This window comes from Desmodus rotundus, chromosome 8, assembly GCF_022682495.2.
Source record: "Desmodus rotundus isolate HL8 chromosome 8, HLdesRot8A.1, whole genome shotgun sequence".
NCBI lineage: Eukaryota > Metazoa > Chordata > Mammalia > Chiroptera > Phyllostomidae > Desmodus > Desmodus rotundus.
The window spans coordinates 99,050,961-99,068,306 of record NC_071394.1 but is presented as its reverse complement, the minus strand read 5'-3'; the positions used below and the strand labels follow the sequence as shown (position 1 = coordinate 99,068,306).

The window sequence follows — 17,346 nt, the reverse complement described above, 5'->3', positions numbered from 1 at the left end:
AGGTCTTGGCAAGCAAAGCTTGGCTGGATTTCAGCCCCACTCACACCCCTGGAAGGCCCCCTCTGTGCCAGGCACAAGGGTGTAACCATGTGGGTGGCCATGATCACGTCTGATGCATAGTGAATGCTCCATAAAACTGTAGCTTATACGAGGCTGTGTAGAGTAGTGGTGACAGCCATGGCCTCTGAAATCAGACCTAGATGCAGAATCGTACAGTTGCAACGTTTGTCTTCAACACTCTCCACCCTCTTTCTGTGCACCCCTGATTCCTCCTTAAAGCAAGGCTTTTCTCACCCATCTTGTATGAAGGAATCGGACACAATCAGACAATTCAGAAAGCCAAAGTTGGTCAGGTCCTGATTAGACAGTTTCCTTGGGAGCAAGACCTTCAAGAGGGAGAGCCTGGCAGGATCGTTTAGCCCTGGCCTTGAATTCTGGCTGCTGAATCAGTAGAAAGTGTGTACAGGGAGCAAGAACATGGCCTTGAATTCACTACTGACCCTAACTGAAATTTCATATCCCCAGCACATGGTAAGAACTCAGAATTGTTCTATTCATCGTTTCTTTAAAGAGCAAAGGCCTTGTGTTAAGTTTCTTTGAATCCCGGTAACATTAGGCACGTAACATGCATTTAGTAAGTATCCACTCAATACAATAGCATTATTGGTATTGCATTTTGCAAGATGCTCTCTTAGGAACTGCTGCGTTCTGTTTTTACCAAAACCTTATGCAATAGGCAGAATAGCCCTTTTCAGGCCAATTTTACAGACGAGGAAGGTGAGACCCTAAAGGGCACATGACCTGCTCATGATCACATGGTTGAGGAGAGGTAGAAGCTGACGAGGAAGCCAGGCCTTCCCCAGATTCCATGTTCACTCGTGACCAGAGATTTCCAGAGACAAGTGGGCTCAATAATCCTCAATAAAATTAGAAAAATAAAGACAGGTAGAGTGTTCATTTTTCATAAAGCTAAACTTACTTGATTTAAAGTTATCCTTTATTTCAAGACTATGGCCTTCCTAACTTTATGTAAAAATATTTGTTCCTTTACAGTGTTGCTAGGTGAGACTTGTTATTTATTTAACATACTAAAACTTGCCAAACTGATCTTTGTCAATCCCCCCAAGTGTTTTTTTTTAAATTTTATATTTTACTGCCATGTAAAATCTAAAAAACTGGGAAGCCCTGACAATATACTTTACCATATCTTTTGAATAAATAAACAAACAAACAAACAAATGGAAGATTTAAGGCAACTAAAAATCCTTACCCTACCAACTTATTTAGAATAAGCATCCAAACTAGAGATTAAATTGAAAAAACTGGATTCAGAATGTCTCCAGTTTCAAACTGGGTCAATGTATCATGTTTGGGAGGGGGGGTGTGGAGGGTGGAGAGGAGCTAAAAAGAAAGATCATACACCAAAATAACTGGATTGAGTTTCTCCGAGTTACCACGCTTGGAACAACGCCATTTTGTTTTGTCATCGTCTTTGGTCGGCTTCATCAAAGCCTGATCAAATACTCCGCCCACTTAGGGGAAACTGACCTTGGAAACACTTCCCTGGGAGACATGGCTGCTGCTGACATCCTTGAAGCACTGAGAGCCAGAAAAACAGGTAGAGTGTCTTCAGTTTGTGTCCCCCTACCTGTCCACATCCACTCATTCCTAAATGCTGTACCATTCACATCAGTTCAGTTCAGTTCTGACACCATCTACCTGCAGAGAGCATCAGATCCCACAGGTTAAGGGGCTCAGTCCCACAAGACTGTCCTCCACTTTGGATGCCAATTGCAAGTCCAGGGTGTCACCTATGCTTTTGACTGACTGGCTTTAAATCAGAGGTTCCCACGACCCCCTCCTTGGGTTTAATTACTTTGGGAGAGCCCCTCACAGGACTCAGGAAACCAGTTTACTCACTAGATTACCAGTTTATTACAAAAGACATTAGAGAATACACATCTACAGCCAGATAAAGAGATACCTAGGGTGAGATTCCAAACAAAGGAGCCTCTGTCCTCATGGAGTCTGGGCCTGCAGGTGCCAGGTGGAAGCATTCTGGTTCCCCAACCCGGAAGCTCTCTGAACCCTTTCCTTTTGAGTCTTTATGGAGGCTTTATTACATAGACATGATTGATTAGATCATTGGCCATTGGTGACTGAAAGTTCCAACACCCTATTCATGGTTGGCTCCTTTGGCAACCAGCACCCATTCTTAGGGGATTTCCAAAAGTCACCTCATTAATATAAACTTGTTATGAATAACAAGACACCATTTCACCTCTATGGCTCTGAAGCAGGTTTTAGGAACTGGGGACCAGGGACCAAATATTGTAACAAAAGATGCTCCCATTTTTTGTATTACTTAGGAAATTCCAGTGGTTTTGGGAGCTGTGAACTTCCAACTGTGACTAAGACCAAATAAACATGAGAAATATATTTTGGTCATCTGAATGAACAAATCTATATTTTGTATAAATCATGATACCACAGGTCTTTATAGGAAATCGGTGAGAACTCTTGGTTTCAAGTAATACAAAATCAACTCAAACTTATTGAAGTACAAAAAGAAACTTGTTGACTCATATTACTAAAAGTCTAGGGGTGGTTCTAGCTATAGGTCCACTGGATTCGAGACTTCAAATAGTGCTACCTGCCTCCATCTCCTGGAAGATCTGCATCTGTGTTGACTTTATTCTCACGCAAGTCCTTCCCACACAGTGACAAGTTGGGCAGCACTAGTCAGAAAGTTTACGTTCTGCTAGTTTAATCTCAAGAAAGCACTTCTCCTGATTTCATTGGACCATCATGAGTCACATGCACACCTATTAACCAATCATTGTGCCAGGGAGAAGAAATACACTAAGTGGCCTGCTCCGAACTGTGTTCTCTCCCCTGGAGGGCAGCAGACTGGAACCCCAAGGGAAACTCAAGATTCTACCCTAGAACACAGCTAAAAGGGAAGCTAGACAAACAAAAGCTAGAGAGAGCCACTAAAGATAAAGAGCTGATGAATGCCAGGATCAGAATTTTGATTTCATATGATTAATCCAGCAGTAGAGTCCAGGATGGATTTGATGTTGGGGAAATCTGGGTTAGGAAGACCATTTAGAAGCTACCACGACCATCCAGGTAAAAATATATAACAGTGGAAAAAGAAAAGAGAGAACTAGTGTAAGAAGTTATTACAGAAATAAACTAATTGTTATGGATTACTCATGTCAAGAAGATATAGGGAAAGGGCATTAAGTGTGAGGAAATTTTCCCAGTTAGTATAAAAATATTTCTGAAACCTAAGACGCAGTCCATCAAATGGAGTTGTGAAATATCCTACCCATTTACTATTATGTTCTTCCCCCTCTCAGGTAAACTCCCAGTGTTAAAAATTACAGTCACTCCTCAGATCTCTTCAGACACCTTCAGATCTATTTGGGAAAGTGGCAAGAAATCTAATATTACCTGTAAAAAGAAGAAAAAGGTATGTTCTTGGATGCTTGCACCTGTTAGTCACAGCCACCAGGGGGCACTGTATAGAGCCTGCACACTCAATTGGGGTAGACTGCGCCATCACAGCAGATTTTGCCTTGATAATATCATGATAATTTTGGTCCTAGGTAACAGTCCCCTAAACCATCATTCCTTTCTGATGGATGATGACTGCATCAAGGGACAAGTAGTAAGAGAATAACAGTCCCCTCAAGTATTAGTGCAAACCCTGCCTCACCCGCGGCCACCCATCTCCTGGTTCCCATTAGCTCACAGTGGATCTGAAATGGTGAATTTACCTAAACTCTTTATGAAGCACGTGTTACCTCTTAGGCAGTAATGATTTACATATGTTTACTCTCTGTTGTATAGAGTTGAAATTCTTTTTTGTTTTTAAATGTATCATTTCCCATTCATTACTTTACAGGTTAAAAACTGAATATGAATGCCATATTTTCTTACAGATGCTATTTCCATGGCCAATCAGACATGCCTATAAAGACACTGCTTGTTCTCTGATAATATCCTTCAGTGTAACCAAGCCCCTTTCAAGTTCTAAAATTTGATAAGACTATTTTCTGAAAGTTCAAAGTAGTTTTCATCCTATCATGATCGTCATTTTCTAAAATGTGGATTTCATAAATAAGGCTTAGTAAAAATAGGTGGGCTTCTTCTCTGGGACTTGTGCATGTGAATTTATAATTTGAAGAAGGTCATGAGTTTTATCTAAGAAAGAATCACCTTTCATAAATATATCTATAGTTAGGGACAACAGGAATGTTTGTAAATAATAACCACATCCTAAAAGATAATGCCCCCCCCATGGGGGTCTTACACAAATAAGGAAACTTCTAATGACTTTCCCCCAGTTAAGATATCAGCTCCGTGGGAAAGGGGAGAGGTGTGGTTGCTCAATGTATGGATAGTAAATTCGATTAACTGGATTTTACCTGCCATGGTAATATGGCGCAGGGATAAAAAACATGGACCTGGGAATTAAATGAATCAGAATTCTCCATGGACACCTGCTGCTTTCGACGTGTGACCTTGGGCAAGTCAGTTAGCCTCTCTGTGTCTCAGTTTCCCCTTATGTAAGACATGGATAAAAGTAACACCTGTCTCACTTGATGAGCATTGAATGAAATGGTACATGTCAAGCATTTTAAGACAATACCTGTTTCATAATACATGCTCAAAAATAAATATTACTGGCTGTTATTATTATTGATGTTAAAATTGAGTACTGTTCTTTCACTTTAAACAATTACACAAGAAAAATAGAAAAAAGACTTAGGATCTCTTTATTTTGAAGTTTTTTGTTGTTGTTTTATCTTTTTTTAAAATATATTTATTGGTTATGCTATTACAGTTGTCCCATTCCCCCCCTTCACTCCACTCCATCCTCCCCACCCCCTCCCTCCCACATTCTCCCCCTATAGTTCATGTCCATGGGTCATGCATATAAGTTCTTTGGCTTCTACATTTCCTATACTATTCTTACCCTCCCCCTGTCTATCTACCTACCATTCATGCTACTTATTCTCTGTACCTTTCCCCCCTCTCTCCCCCTCCCACTCCCCTGTTGATAACCCTCCATGTGATCTCCATTTCTGTGGTTCTGTTCCTGTTCTAGTTATTTGCTTAGTTTGCTTTTGTTTTGGTTTTAGGTGTGGTCGTTAATAACTGTGAGTTTGCTGTCATTTTTACTGTTCATATTTTTTATTTTCTTTTTCTTAGATAAACCCCTTTAACATTTCATATAACAAGGGTTTGGTGATGCTGAACTCCTTTAACTTGACCTTATCTGAGAAGCACTTTATCTGCTCTTCCATTGTAAATGATAGCTTTGCTGGATAGAGTAATCTTGGGTGTAGGTCCTTGCCTTTCATGACTTGGAATACTTCTTGCCAGCCCCTTCTTGCCTGTAAGGTCTCTTTTGAGAAATCAGCTGACAGTCTTATGGGGACTCCTTTGTAGGTAACTGTGTCCTTTTCTCTTGCTGCTTCTAAGATTCTCTCCTTCTGCTTAATCTTGGGTAATGTAATTATGATGGGCCTTGGTGTGTGCTTCTTTGGGACTCTCTGAGCTTCCTGGACTTCCTGGAAGTCTATTTCCTTTGCCAGATTAGGGAAGTTCTCCTTCATTATTTGTTCAAATAAGTTTTCGATTTTTTGCTCTTCCTCTTCTCCTTCTGGCACCCCTATAATTCAGATGTTGGAATGTTTCAGGATGTCCTGGAGGTTCCTAAGCCTCTCCTCATTTTTTTGAATTCTTGTTTCTTCATTCTTTTCTGGTTGGATTTTTCTTTCTTCCTTCTGGTCCACACCACTGATTTGAATCCCAGTTTCCTTCGCATTACTATTGGTTCCCTGTACATTTTCCTTTGTTTCTCCTAGCATAGCCTTCATTTTTTCATCTGGTTTTTGAACAAATTCAACCAATTCTGTGAGCTTCCTGATTACCAGTGTTTTGAACTGTGCATCTGATAGGTTGGCTATCTCTTTGTCACTTAGTTGTACTTTTTCTGGAACTTTGATCTGTTCTTTCATTTGGGCCATTTTTTTTTTTTGTCTTGGTGCGCCTGTTATGTAAAGGGGTGGAGCCTTAGGTGTTCACTGGGGGGGGGTCACGCTGGTAGCTGCGCTGTGATGGTGTATGTGGGGGAGGGGCCGAGAGGGAGCAATGGCCCCTGCCCCACTCTGCCGGATTTCAGTCACTCCCTCCACTACCCACAATCAAATTAGGACCCTTTGGTGCTGATCCCCAAGTGGGTGGGCTTGTGCACGCTCTAGGCCCCTGTGAGTCTCTCCAACGAACTCTCCTGTGAGGCTGGGAGTTTCTCCTGCTGCCACCTCAATCCCCACGGGTGTTTTCAATCAGAGGTTTGAGGCTTTATTTCCCCCGCGCTGGAGCCCTGGGTTGTGCGGTCTGTTTTGCTCCCCTGCCGTTCCTCCCGGTTTATCTATGCACAAATGTGGGACCGCAGTGTCTGCCAGCCACCACCTTGTGGGGTCTGCCAGCTGCAGCCTGGCCTGCCCCGTTCCACAATCCGCCACCTCCCTGGGTCCACCAGCTGCCGCCTTGCCAAGAGTCTTCTCTGTCTGGCTGCCCGTCTCCGCCCCTCCTACCAGTCTGGATGAATATTTCTTCTTTATCTCCTTGGTTGTCGGACTTCCATACAGTTCAATTTTCTGTCAGTTCTGGTTGTTTTTTGTTTTTAAATTATTGTTGTCCTTCTTTTGGTTGTGTGAGGAGGCACAGTGTGTCTACCTACGCCTCCATCTTGGCTGGAAGCCCTATTTCGAAGTTTAAAAAATGTCATTTTTCTACGTACAAAAGTAACAAGTGCTGGCAAGTACATGGAACCAAACTAATGTGGAAGCGGGGAGGGTATAACACATCATGTCCACCCTTGAGGGTCTCAGCATTTAGGTAGGAGGACAAGACCCTCATACATTAAAAGTAAACAACAATGCAGCAAAAGAGCTAAAATAATATAACAAATATTCTGAACTTTTATATACAATGTGTGAGGACACCTGAGAAGTTGTTTCTGCCTTAGAAAAAAAAAAAGAGCTTTTTTGAAATTTGCCACTAACATCCATGGTTGAGAGTGTAAAGTCTGTATTCCTCTTTAAAGGTCTTTTGGCAATGTCTATCAAAATGAAAAATACACATCTTTTGACCCAGGAATTCTACTTCTGTAATGTATTTTACAGATATATTCTTATACATGTGCAAGGAAATATGTACAGAGATGTTCGCTACAGCACTGTTCTCAGGGAAATAAATCACAGGAAAAGTATGTGATGGAATACTACACAGCCACTAAAAAGAATAATGTGAATATGTAAGTGTTGATATGGAAAGATGTCCTAGTAGTACTATTAAACAAAAGAGCAGGCTAGAGAATAGTATATGTGAAAAATTCATATGAAACACTAATCAATGTGATATGAGCCAGCAATTCCAATTCTTAGTATCTACCCAAAAGAACTGAAAGCAGGATCATGAGATATTTGGACACCCGTGTTCATAACACCATTATCTGCAATATGTAAATGGTGCAAACAATACAAATGGCCATCAACAGATGAATCCATAAGCAAAGTGTCAAATAGTCATACAATAGAATAGTATTCAGTCTTAAAAAGGAAGGAAATTGACACATGCTACAAAATGAATGAACCTTGAGAGTGTTAAGTGAAATAAGCAGTCACAAAAAGACAAATACTCTGCGATTGCACTTCCATGTGCTAACTAACTAGTCACACTCAGAAACAACGTAGAATGGTGGTTGTCCAGAGGCGGAGGGGAGATGGAGAGCTGTTTAACGGTGCACAGGTTCAGTTTGGGAAGATAAAAAAAAGTGCTAGAGATTGGTTGCATAATAATGTCAATGTACTACTGAACTCTATACTTAAAAATAGTTAGGATAGTAAACTTTATGTTATATGTATTTTACCACAACTAAAAATTTAAAAAATAAGCTGATGTATTATGCCTTGGCTTGTGTGTATATAGGAATTTCTGGACAGTCTATTAACAGTACTTGTGTTTTTTTCATTGCATACTTGTTTTATTTTAATGTTTTTATCATTTCTGAGCTGTCAATGAAAAAACTTAATATTGTTTGATAAACATGAGAAATATAGCACTTTTTGGTTGCTATGTGACCTGGTGCCAAAAGAACGGAAGAAACACAACTTTGTTATGATTTCCTGGGAGGACATAAATAAATGGTGGCAAAGAGTGGTCAGTGAGGACACAGAGAGAAGTGCGTGTTCCAAAGTGCCGAGGGCAATCCAGGCAGAGCAGGTTCAGAAAGTTCTGTCCAGTTTTAGAAATGTTAAAATGTGAAGAAAAAAAAAAGTTCAGGATGTGTTTAGATGACTGAGCAAACCAATGTGACAAGGGTCTCAGGGAGAAGTGCTTGGGGATGACACTTAAAAAGTATATTGGGGCCATGGTGTGGCAGGATTTAACTGACCGACTGGGGCCTTTAGATTTTGTTCTGATGATAATTCACAGCTGTGGGACATTTTGAGTTGGAGAGTGCCAGGTGGAAAAGAGGGTATAGGAAAATTAAAGAGCACTTAGACGGAATGCCAGTTGGACTGGGGATGGGAGACAGGGAGGAAGACGGAAACCAAGAGTCCAGGGACGGGGTGAGGAGGTTCAGGCTTGCCATGGACATGTACCATTTCCTGTCCTTAACCATCCTCTTATCCTTTATTCCTTCATCTGAGTTTCCCTCCTTTTCTCTTTCAAACTGCCCAACTCTTACCAACCGAGTGCATTCTATCCTCTCATATGGTTCCAGCCTTCTTTCTTTTGTAATTGGCTATCTAGCATTTATGTCATCGCTAGTCGGAAGTGTGGTTACTTAATATGAACAGAACATGTGCTGTGTAGGGTGCATCTGAATTTGTTTATAGGGATTTTTGTCTGGCTCATAAAGTTAGTGTGGTCGACTCATGTCTGCCGCCACTTCCACTGCTCTGCTCCAGCTGACAGCTCAGAGAGGTGTGCTTTCTTCACTCATTTCCCGTCCTCCAGGGCCTTCCACTCCCCGCCCGCCCCCCTTCAAACCCCACTTCTTCCATGAGGCTTTCCCTCACTGTAGCAGTCCTCAGGAACATTTCTGTCCCTCAAAGCACTTAACAGGCCACTTAACACACAGCACTCATTAGCATCTAGTCAAATGTGACCCTGTGTCCATATAATATTTGCATGTATTTATGCATCCAGGTCTCCTCTGCCAGACTCCTTGAGCTTGGTTAGCCCCCACCCAGTCAGGATGGTGGGAGGCTCCAAATCCCAACGCTGCCACTGTGAACATCCACCCCCGCCCCCATGGTGGTGGTCATCACACAGCTCCTTGAGCTCTCTGGGCGTCTGCCTTCTTAACTTTTAAAAGGAGATGCAGTCTGCTTTGCTTGGGAAAATGTAATTGTATGACCCTGGGCAAGCAATACACAAACCCTGGCTTCGAAACTCACCATCTCATAGCAGCAGTTTGCTCTTTCGGTCACTTCTCTGGAATTCACTTCCCCTACATATAAAAGGAAGAGATTAAACTAGATTAGAGCTTTCAAGGAGTGGTCCCCAGGGTTCCTGGGATCCTTTCAGAGGGCAAAGCTTTTTGCATAACAGGATTCAGAGTTATTTCTCCCTTTTCACTCTGTGAGTGTACAGTGTTTCCCTGAGGCTATATGATATGTGATGTCATTGATGTAATGATAATTTGTAAAGGGCTTATTACTGTAATTTTTAAATGAATTAATAATTTTTTCCTGTTTTAATTTCTTAAAAAGCAAATATAGATCCTCCACAACTAAAAGTTCTTTGAGGTCCCAATAATTTTTTTTAGAGAGACATTGATTTTTTTGTTGTTAATTCCACTTATTGATGCATTCATTGGCTGACTCTTGTATGTGCCTTGACCAGGGATTGAACCCACAACCTTCGTGTATGCAGCCCACACTCTTAACCAACTGAGATACCTGGCAGAAGCTTAAGTCCTGATAATTTTCTTATTATTTTTTTATCCTCACCTGAGGACATGCTTATTGGTTTTAGAGGGGGAGGGAGAAAGGTGAGAGAAACACATGAGTTGCCTCCTGTAGGGCCCCCACTGGGGACTGAACCCCGCAACCTTTCCGTTTACCCAAGATGCCCACCTGAGCACAGCAGCCAGGGCCTCATAATTTTTAAACATAAAGGGGTTCTGAGACCCAAATATTTGAGAATGGCTGAACCAGATTTGTAGCAGCTCATGAAAGTCATTCATTCACTCAAATATTTGGGCTTTCTGTGGCCGAACATTTTTTAGATATGGAGGACAAGGTGGCATAAAGACAAGGTCCCCGCTCTTGAGGAGTTTACATTTGGGACGCCGGACAAACGGAGATATTAACAAGGTAAGTCCTGAGAGGAGTAAGTTTCATGAAGGCATAAAGCAGGACATGTGGGTCCTGCACAGAAAGTGCCAGCAATCGCAACAGTAACACTGAATAAATAGGACGGTGGCCTACTTCAGTCAGTCGTCGCCCCCTAAGACCCCTACCCTTCCAGGGTGCCCCAGCTCCCTACGGTGTGGGAGTGGGGGTGGGGAGGAGAGCAGCCGGGCGCTAGCGTGCGGTGACGTCACGACCCTGCGCCAGCCAATCGCGGGCGGCCCCTGTTGAAGGCACTGCCGTCGCAGGCGGCCTGCGGGCGGCGCTGTGGCCTGTCAGGAGGCCCCGCAAAGCCGCCATAGCCGCCCGCCTTCCCCGTAGCCAACGTCTCCGCCGCCGGCCCCGCGCCGCCGCTATGGCCGACGTGGAAGACGGCGAGGAGCCTTGCACCCTGTCCTCTCACTCCGGGAGCGCAGGCTCCAAGTCGGCAGGCGACAAAATGTTCTCTCTCAAGAAGTGGAACGCCGTGGCCATGTGGAGTTGGGACGTGGAGTGCGATACGTGTGCCATCTGCAGGGTCCAGGTGATGGGTAAGCGCTGCACGCGAGGCCCGGGCCGCGCTACGGCCTCCGCTTGGCAGGCTCCGGGCGGGGGGACGCGTGGAGGCTCGTAGAGAGGGTCGTGGTCGCCCTGCCTTGGAGCGAGGGAGCGGAGGGTGGGGGACAAGCGGGTGCGGTGGCCGCCGCCTGGGGCCGTGGGGTCCCAGGGCGTGGGGCTGGATTCTAACCAGAGAAACAGGCAATACACTAGAGGAATCAAGATAATTTCAGGGGGCGGTGGCTGTCACCAAGAATAAACAACTGTGGATTGATGGGAGCCGGGAGGAACTACTTAGGTTAGTGTGGCCCGCTCCCGGCCCCAGCCCTGAGCGCAGACTGCGTAGGGGTCGGGGTGAAGGCCGTGGGTCAGCAGGGCGTTTTATTGGGTCTGGTCATCTTCCACAAAAACGGGGCCCTCAGTCTGCTCTTAAGAGCTGCGGGGAAGGAAAGTGTGCCCGGCCTTTGCATTTGCCGACTAGCTCCTGCTGTCGGGCGGCTGGCTTTTAAATCTTCAAAACAAGTCGGACGGCCCTCACTCGGCTGGGAGGGGGTACAGTGTGGTTCAAGAATATTGAAGTTTTGCGAGAATTCAGTAAGGTGAGCCCTTTACTTAGAAACACAGACCCTAGTCCTCTTCCTGGCCCCTGCCTGTCGTAGGATGTCATTTCCTGGAAAAGAGGCTGCCCGGCTCTGAGTCAGGCCTTCGGGGAGAACCCGCTTTTGCAAATAAGTCTTACTGCTTTCCACGATATTTTGAATAAAAGTAGGGGCTAAGTGAAACCTTTCAGAACATCTTCATCCTGTTTTGTTTGGTGTGGGTTCTGTTTGAAGACAGACCACCTTGGAAAACCTGTTTAAATGCGAGTTATATTTTTAAATAGGGCATTTAAAACTACTGTGAGAGCTTCTTACATGTTGTTTTTTGAAGGTAGATGAATACAACTGAGGTTTCTATAATTTGAAAACGTAGTGTCTTGCCCTGAAAAATGAGAGAATTGAAGAAAACTTCCAGACTCACTCTCCCTTCTCGAGGGATGGAACTTGAAGTCTGCCAGAATCAAGAGGTTTCCCAGTCTACAGGCTCTGTAGTATGCGCTCCTGTTTTTTATTCTTAAGGACTTGTTTCAGAGAGGACTTACAACAGTGGGGTTCACATATTTTTTATTTTTTACTTTGCAAACAGCTTGATTTCAGACATGATCCACTTATTCTGCATATTAGACTTTTAAAGTACCTAGCTTACTGGCCTGCAGTACAGTCCCCTCGTCACACACCCTGCCCCTTCCTTAGGTTCTAGAATCCTATTTTCCAGTTTGGGTGGCATTTTTAGCATATACAGGTGACTTCATTTTTTTGTTCTTAAGCAAAACAGGCCTTTGTTAAAAATTTTGTCCCCCGAATTTACATTAATTTAAAAAGAATGTTCATGAAAAGGGATTTTATTTTTCTCCCCAGAAAGAAATTTTAAACTAGTAAGGAGAAATGTAGAATTTAAAGTAACGGTTGAAATCTTGCAACAAATAAACTTTACTTGGGATATTTAAAGTAAGTCCAAATATGGGCTATAAATGGCTCCCATTCACACTGACTTTCTAATTATAGTAAAAGTATTCTGCTACTGTGGATTAACGTTGCAGGTTTACAACAGCTATACTTTCAGTTCTGGAAGGTGTTCTGGACTAGACCTTTGTGTTTTGTTTATGAGGTGTTAAAGTCCACTTCGTGGTCAGGTGACAGCAGAAGGAAGTTTATTTTTCAGACTTTCCAGTCCTTAACCCTAGCATCATTCTAAAAGGTGTTAAGTGTTATTGTACTCCTTCGAAATGTGCTGTCTCAGATGTTAGGAACGCCATCAAAAGAAACTTTTTTCTTGTATCTGAAACTTTGGGGATTTTTATCTACTTAGGTCAGTTTTTGATAATCTAAATCAAAGATATAAGCACAATTCAGAGATGTCTAGATTCTACAAAAAGAGCGCACTTAATACCATTCCCTTAATATTTGGAATTCATCTGGTACCAACTGATTTACTGTGACTGACTTCTTGATCCAAGACTTGCCTGTCAGCCCGCTCTGATGTGGTTAACGCTCTTGGTTTCCACTCTCCTCCCTTCCTTCTGAACGGAGCCAGCGCTGCTGAGGCAGAGAGGCATAGTTTGGCCTGTACTGCCACGTTCTAAAGAGCCAGAGGAACCCTTCATGGCTCTGTGTTGACTTGGACATTTGACACCACCTTTTGGGGCCTTCTTTTCCTAGTGTGTAAAAGAGGTACTCGGGACCACAAACACGTAATTCCGTGATTGCGCAGAACCAGAGGCTTATCATCTTCACTGTTACGTCATGACTCTTAACGATACTTAGTTGTTTCCCTGTGTGCCTCCCCAAGCGCTGTGGAGACCAGGGACCCAGACTCGGTGTCCCCAGTGCACAGCTCCTTCCGCAGAGGAGATGCTCAGTAATTGTGGAATTGCAGAAAGTCATAGGAGGCAGTGGTTGTTTTTAGTCCACACTGAAGAGGCCAGGGTGGTGTGTATTTTTTAGGTAAAAACATACAGAGAGAAGCAAATGCCTGTGCATAATTCAGTGTAAGAGAGAAGCAGGCTTCAGCTCCACCATGTGTCTATTTTTACAGAATTATTTTTCTCCAGTTTATGGTAAAAACTTTTTTTCTGTTGGTTTGTATTTCGTCTTATCCAAATTTGACTCCTCTTCCAGCTAGTGAATGAATCCATTTCATTAGTCCCTGAAATAATCCCTATTATTACCTCCTTCATCAAGCAACCCAGCATACTTGAGGTTCCCATTTCTAGTATTTACTCCCAAGTAATTTATTAAAATTCTTTGCCATTGTTAGGTAAATGCTTTGGGCTCAGATTTATTTTGTAAAGCAAACATTTTCTTGGAAGGAAAAAAAACCCCTAGTTTTTATAAAGTATTTTTAATTAATATTAATTTTTTATAAATTATACAGTCACATAATTCAAAAGTCTAAGATAATATACAATGAAAATTCCCATTCAATCACCTCCCAGGTAAACTTTATTATTAGTATCTTGGATATCCTTCTAGAGCTTTATGTATATATAAGCATATACCAATATATATGTATGACATTTAACTTTTAAATTTTATTTATTCAATTACAGTTTACATTCAGCATTTTGTTTTGTACTAGTTTCAGATGTACAGCCGCATAGTGGGTAGATGATCATATACTTTACAAAGTGTTCCCTCCTATGTTTCCAGTACCTACCTGGCATCATATATAGTTATTATAATATTGACTATTCCCTATGTTGTGCTTTATATCCCTGTGTGCATAGCTTACTTAGAAGGATGTCTTGAAAATAAACTACCCCTCAGCTTGAGCTGTGTGAGCATGCCCAGTGAGCTTATAACAACTCTGATGCAGTGGAGGGAGTGTGGCTCATGTTTCTCTAGAGCTTGCATCCACTGTCAGGATGTCTTTTCATCAGAGCTTGTAAAAATATAGGGTCAGTAACCCTTGTAAAATTGCTCCTGGTCATAAGTAAATAGAGTGCCTTTGACTTTATTCCTCTTTGAACAGTTATGTTCAGATGAGAAATTAATACTATGAGTCTTTTGTCTCCATCTCTAGCCCTTTGGGCTTTTATTTGACTTTGAAGTGTCTGGGTTTTAAAATTGCATTCTGAGCATCGGACTGAGAGTTGCTGTTTGTTTGCTTTCAGATGCCTGTCTCAGATGTCAAGCTGAAAACAAACAAGAGGACTGTGTTGGTATGTTGTAATTCGGTTCTCTTGCTTTTTCAACTAAAGGCTTTCTCTCAGTGGGAATGTTTGAATTTGCTGTTAAGATTGACTTTATCAATACACAAAAATAAACTGTAAAGCATTGATCTATTATTAGTACAAAATGTGTTGGTTCTCAAAAGGCCTTAATGGAATTAATCTGCAAGGTTTTTTTTATTGCCTGTAATGAAGAATTGACTATACTAGTATTTCAGACATGGGCATAGTAAACATTTTGATACTCAAAAAAAAAGAGTAATTCTCTTCTATTAAGAAAATTACGTAAGAGGAATTTGCCAAAATATTATGTAAATTTTGAATATGTTATAGGTCAGTTTGGGTAATGTTTCATTCTAATAAAGCATTTCAGTTTTCAGTACTCTTAAAATGTTTAACTTTTCAACTAAGGTAGGAAAAATTGTCTCTCTTGGGAATGTAGTATGTATAGAAACCTATTACATTTTCCTTATAGCCTAGGACTAAGAATTTGTCTTGGGCTAAATGTTTTAAGCAGTTCAGAGTTTTGTATGTCCTAGTTCTCGAAGCCATCACTTCCAGATTGCTATATAAAAGTGTTTGAACCTTTTCCTGCAATGAAAGGCTGACTTTGTGGAGGGGCTGGGTGGAGGTGAGCAAAGGGAGAAAAAGCGGGACAACTGTAAGAGTTTGAACAATGAAAGACAACAAAAAAAAGAAAGGCTAACTTTGCGCCGATGTGGTTTCCATGTAGCTGCTTCTTAATGACGTGCGCTGGTTTGATCAAATTCTCTTTCTTCCTCCTGAAACATTAGAATGATTTCCCCTGGCTTTCTAGCCCCTACTGCCTGTTTTCATGAGAAGTTTTTTTTCTTTTCTATTCCTGCATCTTTCGTTCTGTTATCATATAGCTCAGTTGGTCAAGCAAGGGACAAATGAAGTTCACATTTGAGTTTGTAGTCCAGATTGTGGGTGATTTCCCTCGGTTTAAATTTTTTCTTTCATGTTGTTTGTTTAAAAAATATTAACTTGGGAATTGTGAGGTGTAGGCCAGCTTTCTTTGATTACAAAGAGACCTTTCTTTCCAGACAGCCACTTTGAAAATTTCATTGTTTGTCACATGAGGAATTGCACAGCTTGTTGATGATTTAACACAGCTTATCACCACTTCTAGGGAACGACTCAGTGGATGTACAGCGGATAATATTTGGAAGCATGTCATCTATTTATATTAGTCTATCACAAATTGAAAGCATTTAAAACTCATCTTGGTAGATAAAAACTGGGAGGACATTTTTTAGTAAAACACAGCCCACAGTGTCCCCGAGGCCAGTGCATGCATGACTCAGAAGGTCTGGCTCCGAAGGAAGGCTCGAGTCCTTTAGTCTGCTGATTCCAGGAAGGCAGCGTATGCAGCTGTGTAGGAACTGGGGGCCACCGCTTCATCCAGATTCTAGGGCAGTGTTGGAAAGTCCCCTGAGCACACACTTTACATGTGTAAGTTTTTATTTCTTTATAGGTAGAAAAAATTATTTTTGACCGATTTCCCATCTTTATTTGAGATTATGGGCCATGATTATTATTCATAATATAATGTAAGCTATGTATTCGAGCTCAGTGATTTAAATTGCAATGAATAATGTCAACTCATTTTTTTTCCTTTAGTGGTCTGGGGAGAGTGTAATCATTCCTTCCACAACTGCTGCATGTCCCTGTGGGTGAAACAGAACAATCGCTGCCCTCTCTGCCAGCAAGACTGGGTAGTCCAACGAATCGGCAAATGAGAATCACCTTATCAAAGGCAAGGCCACTCCGGGGACTAGTCTTCAAACAAAAGGCGATGGATGTTTGGTCTCTGAGGACTCATCAGAGACATGGGTTAGCGTTTCGTCTGTTTTATTTTCAGAAATTCTCTACAATTAAGAAGATAATTTATTAAAGATGGTCTTTCCTGCCTCTGTGGTGTGTGTCACACCGCTTGGAAGTGCTATGAAGGAGGAGAGAACTATATACTGAATGATCTTTGTAATTGACTTACTGCTATGCAGGGGGTGTGGAAGCCGTTCCATTCAGAAGAGAACTTTTTGCATGCTTGTGGTTGATCAGTTAGAAAAAGACAATGTTACAGTAACAAATAAAGTGCAGTTTAAAACCCAACTTTTATCCTTAATTTGTTCCTGATATTTATTTTAGACAGGAAAGGGAATGGTTCATGAAATATTTATTTGATATGACAGTTCTTCGGCCAGTGAGCAGGGTAAATAAAGTTTAATCTTTGGCCATAGGGAATTTTGATTGTCTTTTAGGTTATCGTCCTCTATCCTTGACTCATCAAAAAAAAAAACCCAGATCACGCTTCACTGTTCACTTATTCAGTGGTAAAGGGCAGAAGTATTCTCAAGTTTTAGATTATGATGTAATTTAACAGTATTTTAGGTGGACTGTTAGTGAGGGGAAAATGTTTACCACTATAGCATTGGATCAAAAAAAGTTTATTTTATTACACAGTGTTTTAATAAATGGTTTATTCTGTTTACTTTATTTGAATTGTCATTATTGCAGTTTTATGTACAGCCTTAAACTTGATGTTAATAAACTGATTTATCAAATGAATGC

General features: G+C 41.7%; 1 protein-coding gene across 2 annotated transcripts; it reads left to right on the top strand.

The window, feature by feature from the left end:
• The first annotated feature begins 10,706 nt into the window (after positions 1-10,706).
• Positions 10,707-17,076, top strand: RNF7 (ring finger protein 7). 2 transcript variants are annotated; one of them, XM_024556749.3, is made up of 3 exons: positions 10,707-10,968; positions 14,695-14,742; positions 16,396-17,076. In XM_024556749.3, the coding sequence occupies exons 1-3, from the start codon at positions 10,801-10,803 to the stop codon at positions 16,450-16,452; spliced, it is 273 nt and encodes a 90-aa protein (XP_024412517.2). In that variant the 5' UTR covers positions 10,707-10,800; the 3' UTR covers positions 16,453-17,076. The 2 variants fall into 2 exon arrangements, with proteins under 2 accessions (XP_024412517.2, XP_024412516.2); XM_024556748.3 differs by having other exon boundaries at positions 10,715-10,975.
• Positions 17,077-17,346: the final 270 nt, after the last annotated feature.

Bases quoted from the DNA above. Each gene is read 5' to 3' on its own strand.
- RNF7 (XM_024556748.3), top strand. From the start codon at position 10,801: ATGGCCGACGTGGAAGACGGCGAGGAGCCTTGCACCCTGTCCTCTCAC. The intron at 10,976-14,694 runs GTAAGCGCTGCA...GTTTGCTTTCAG, and splicing joins CTGCAGGGTCCAGGTGATGG to ATGCCTGTCTCAGATGTCAA. The intron at 14,743-16,395 runs GTATGTTGTAAT...TTTTTCCTTTAG, and splicing joins CAAACAAGAGGACTGTGTTG to TGGTCTGGGGAGAGTGTAAT.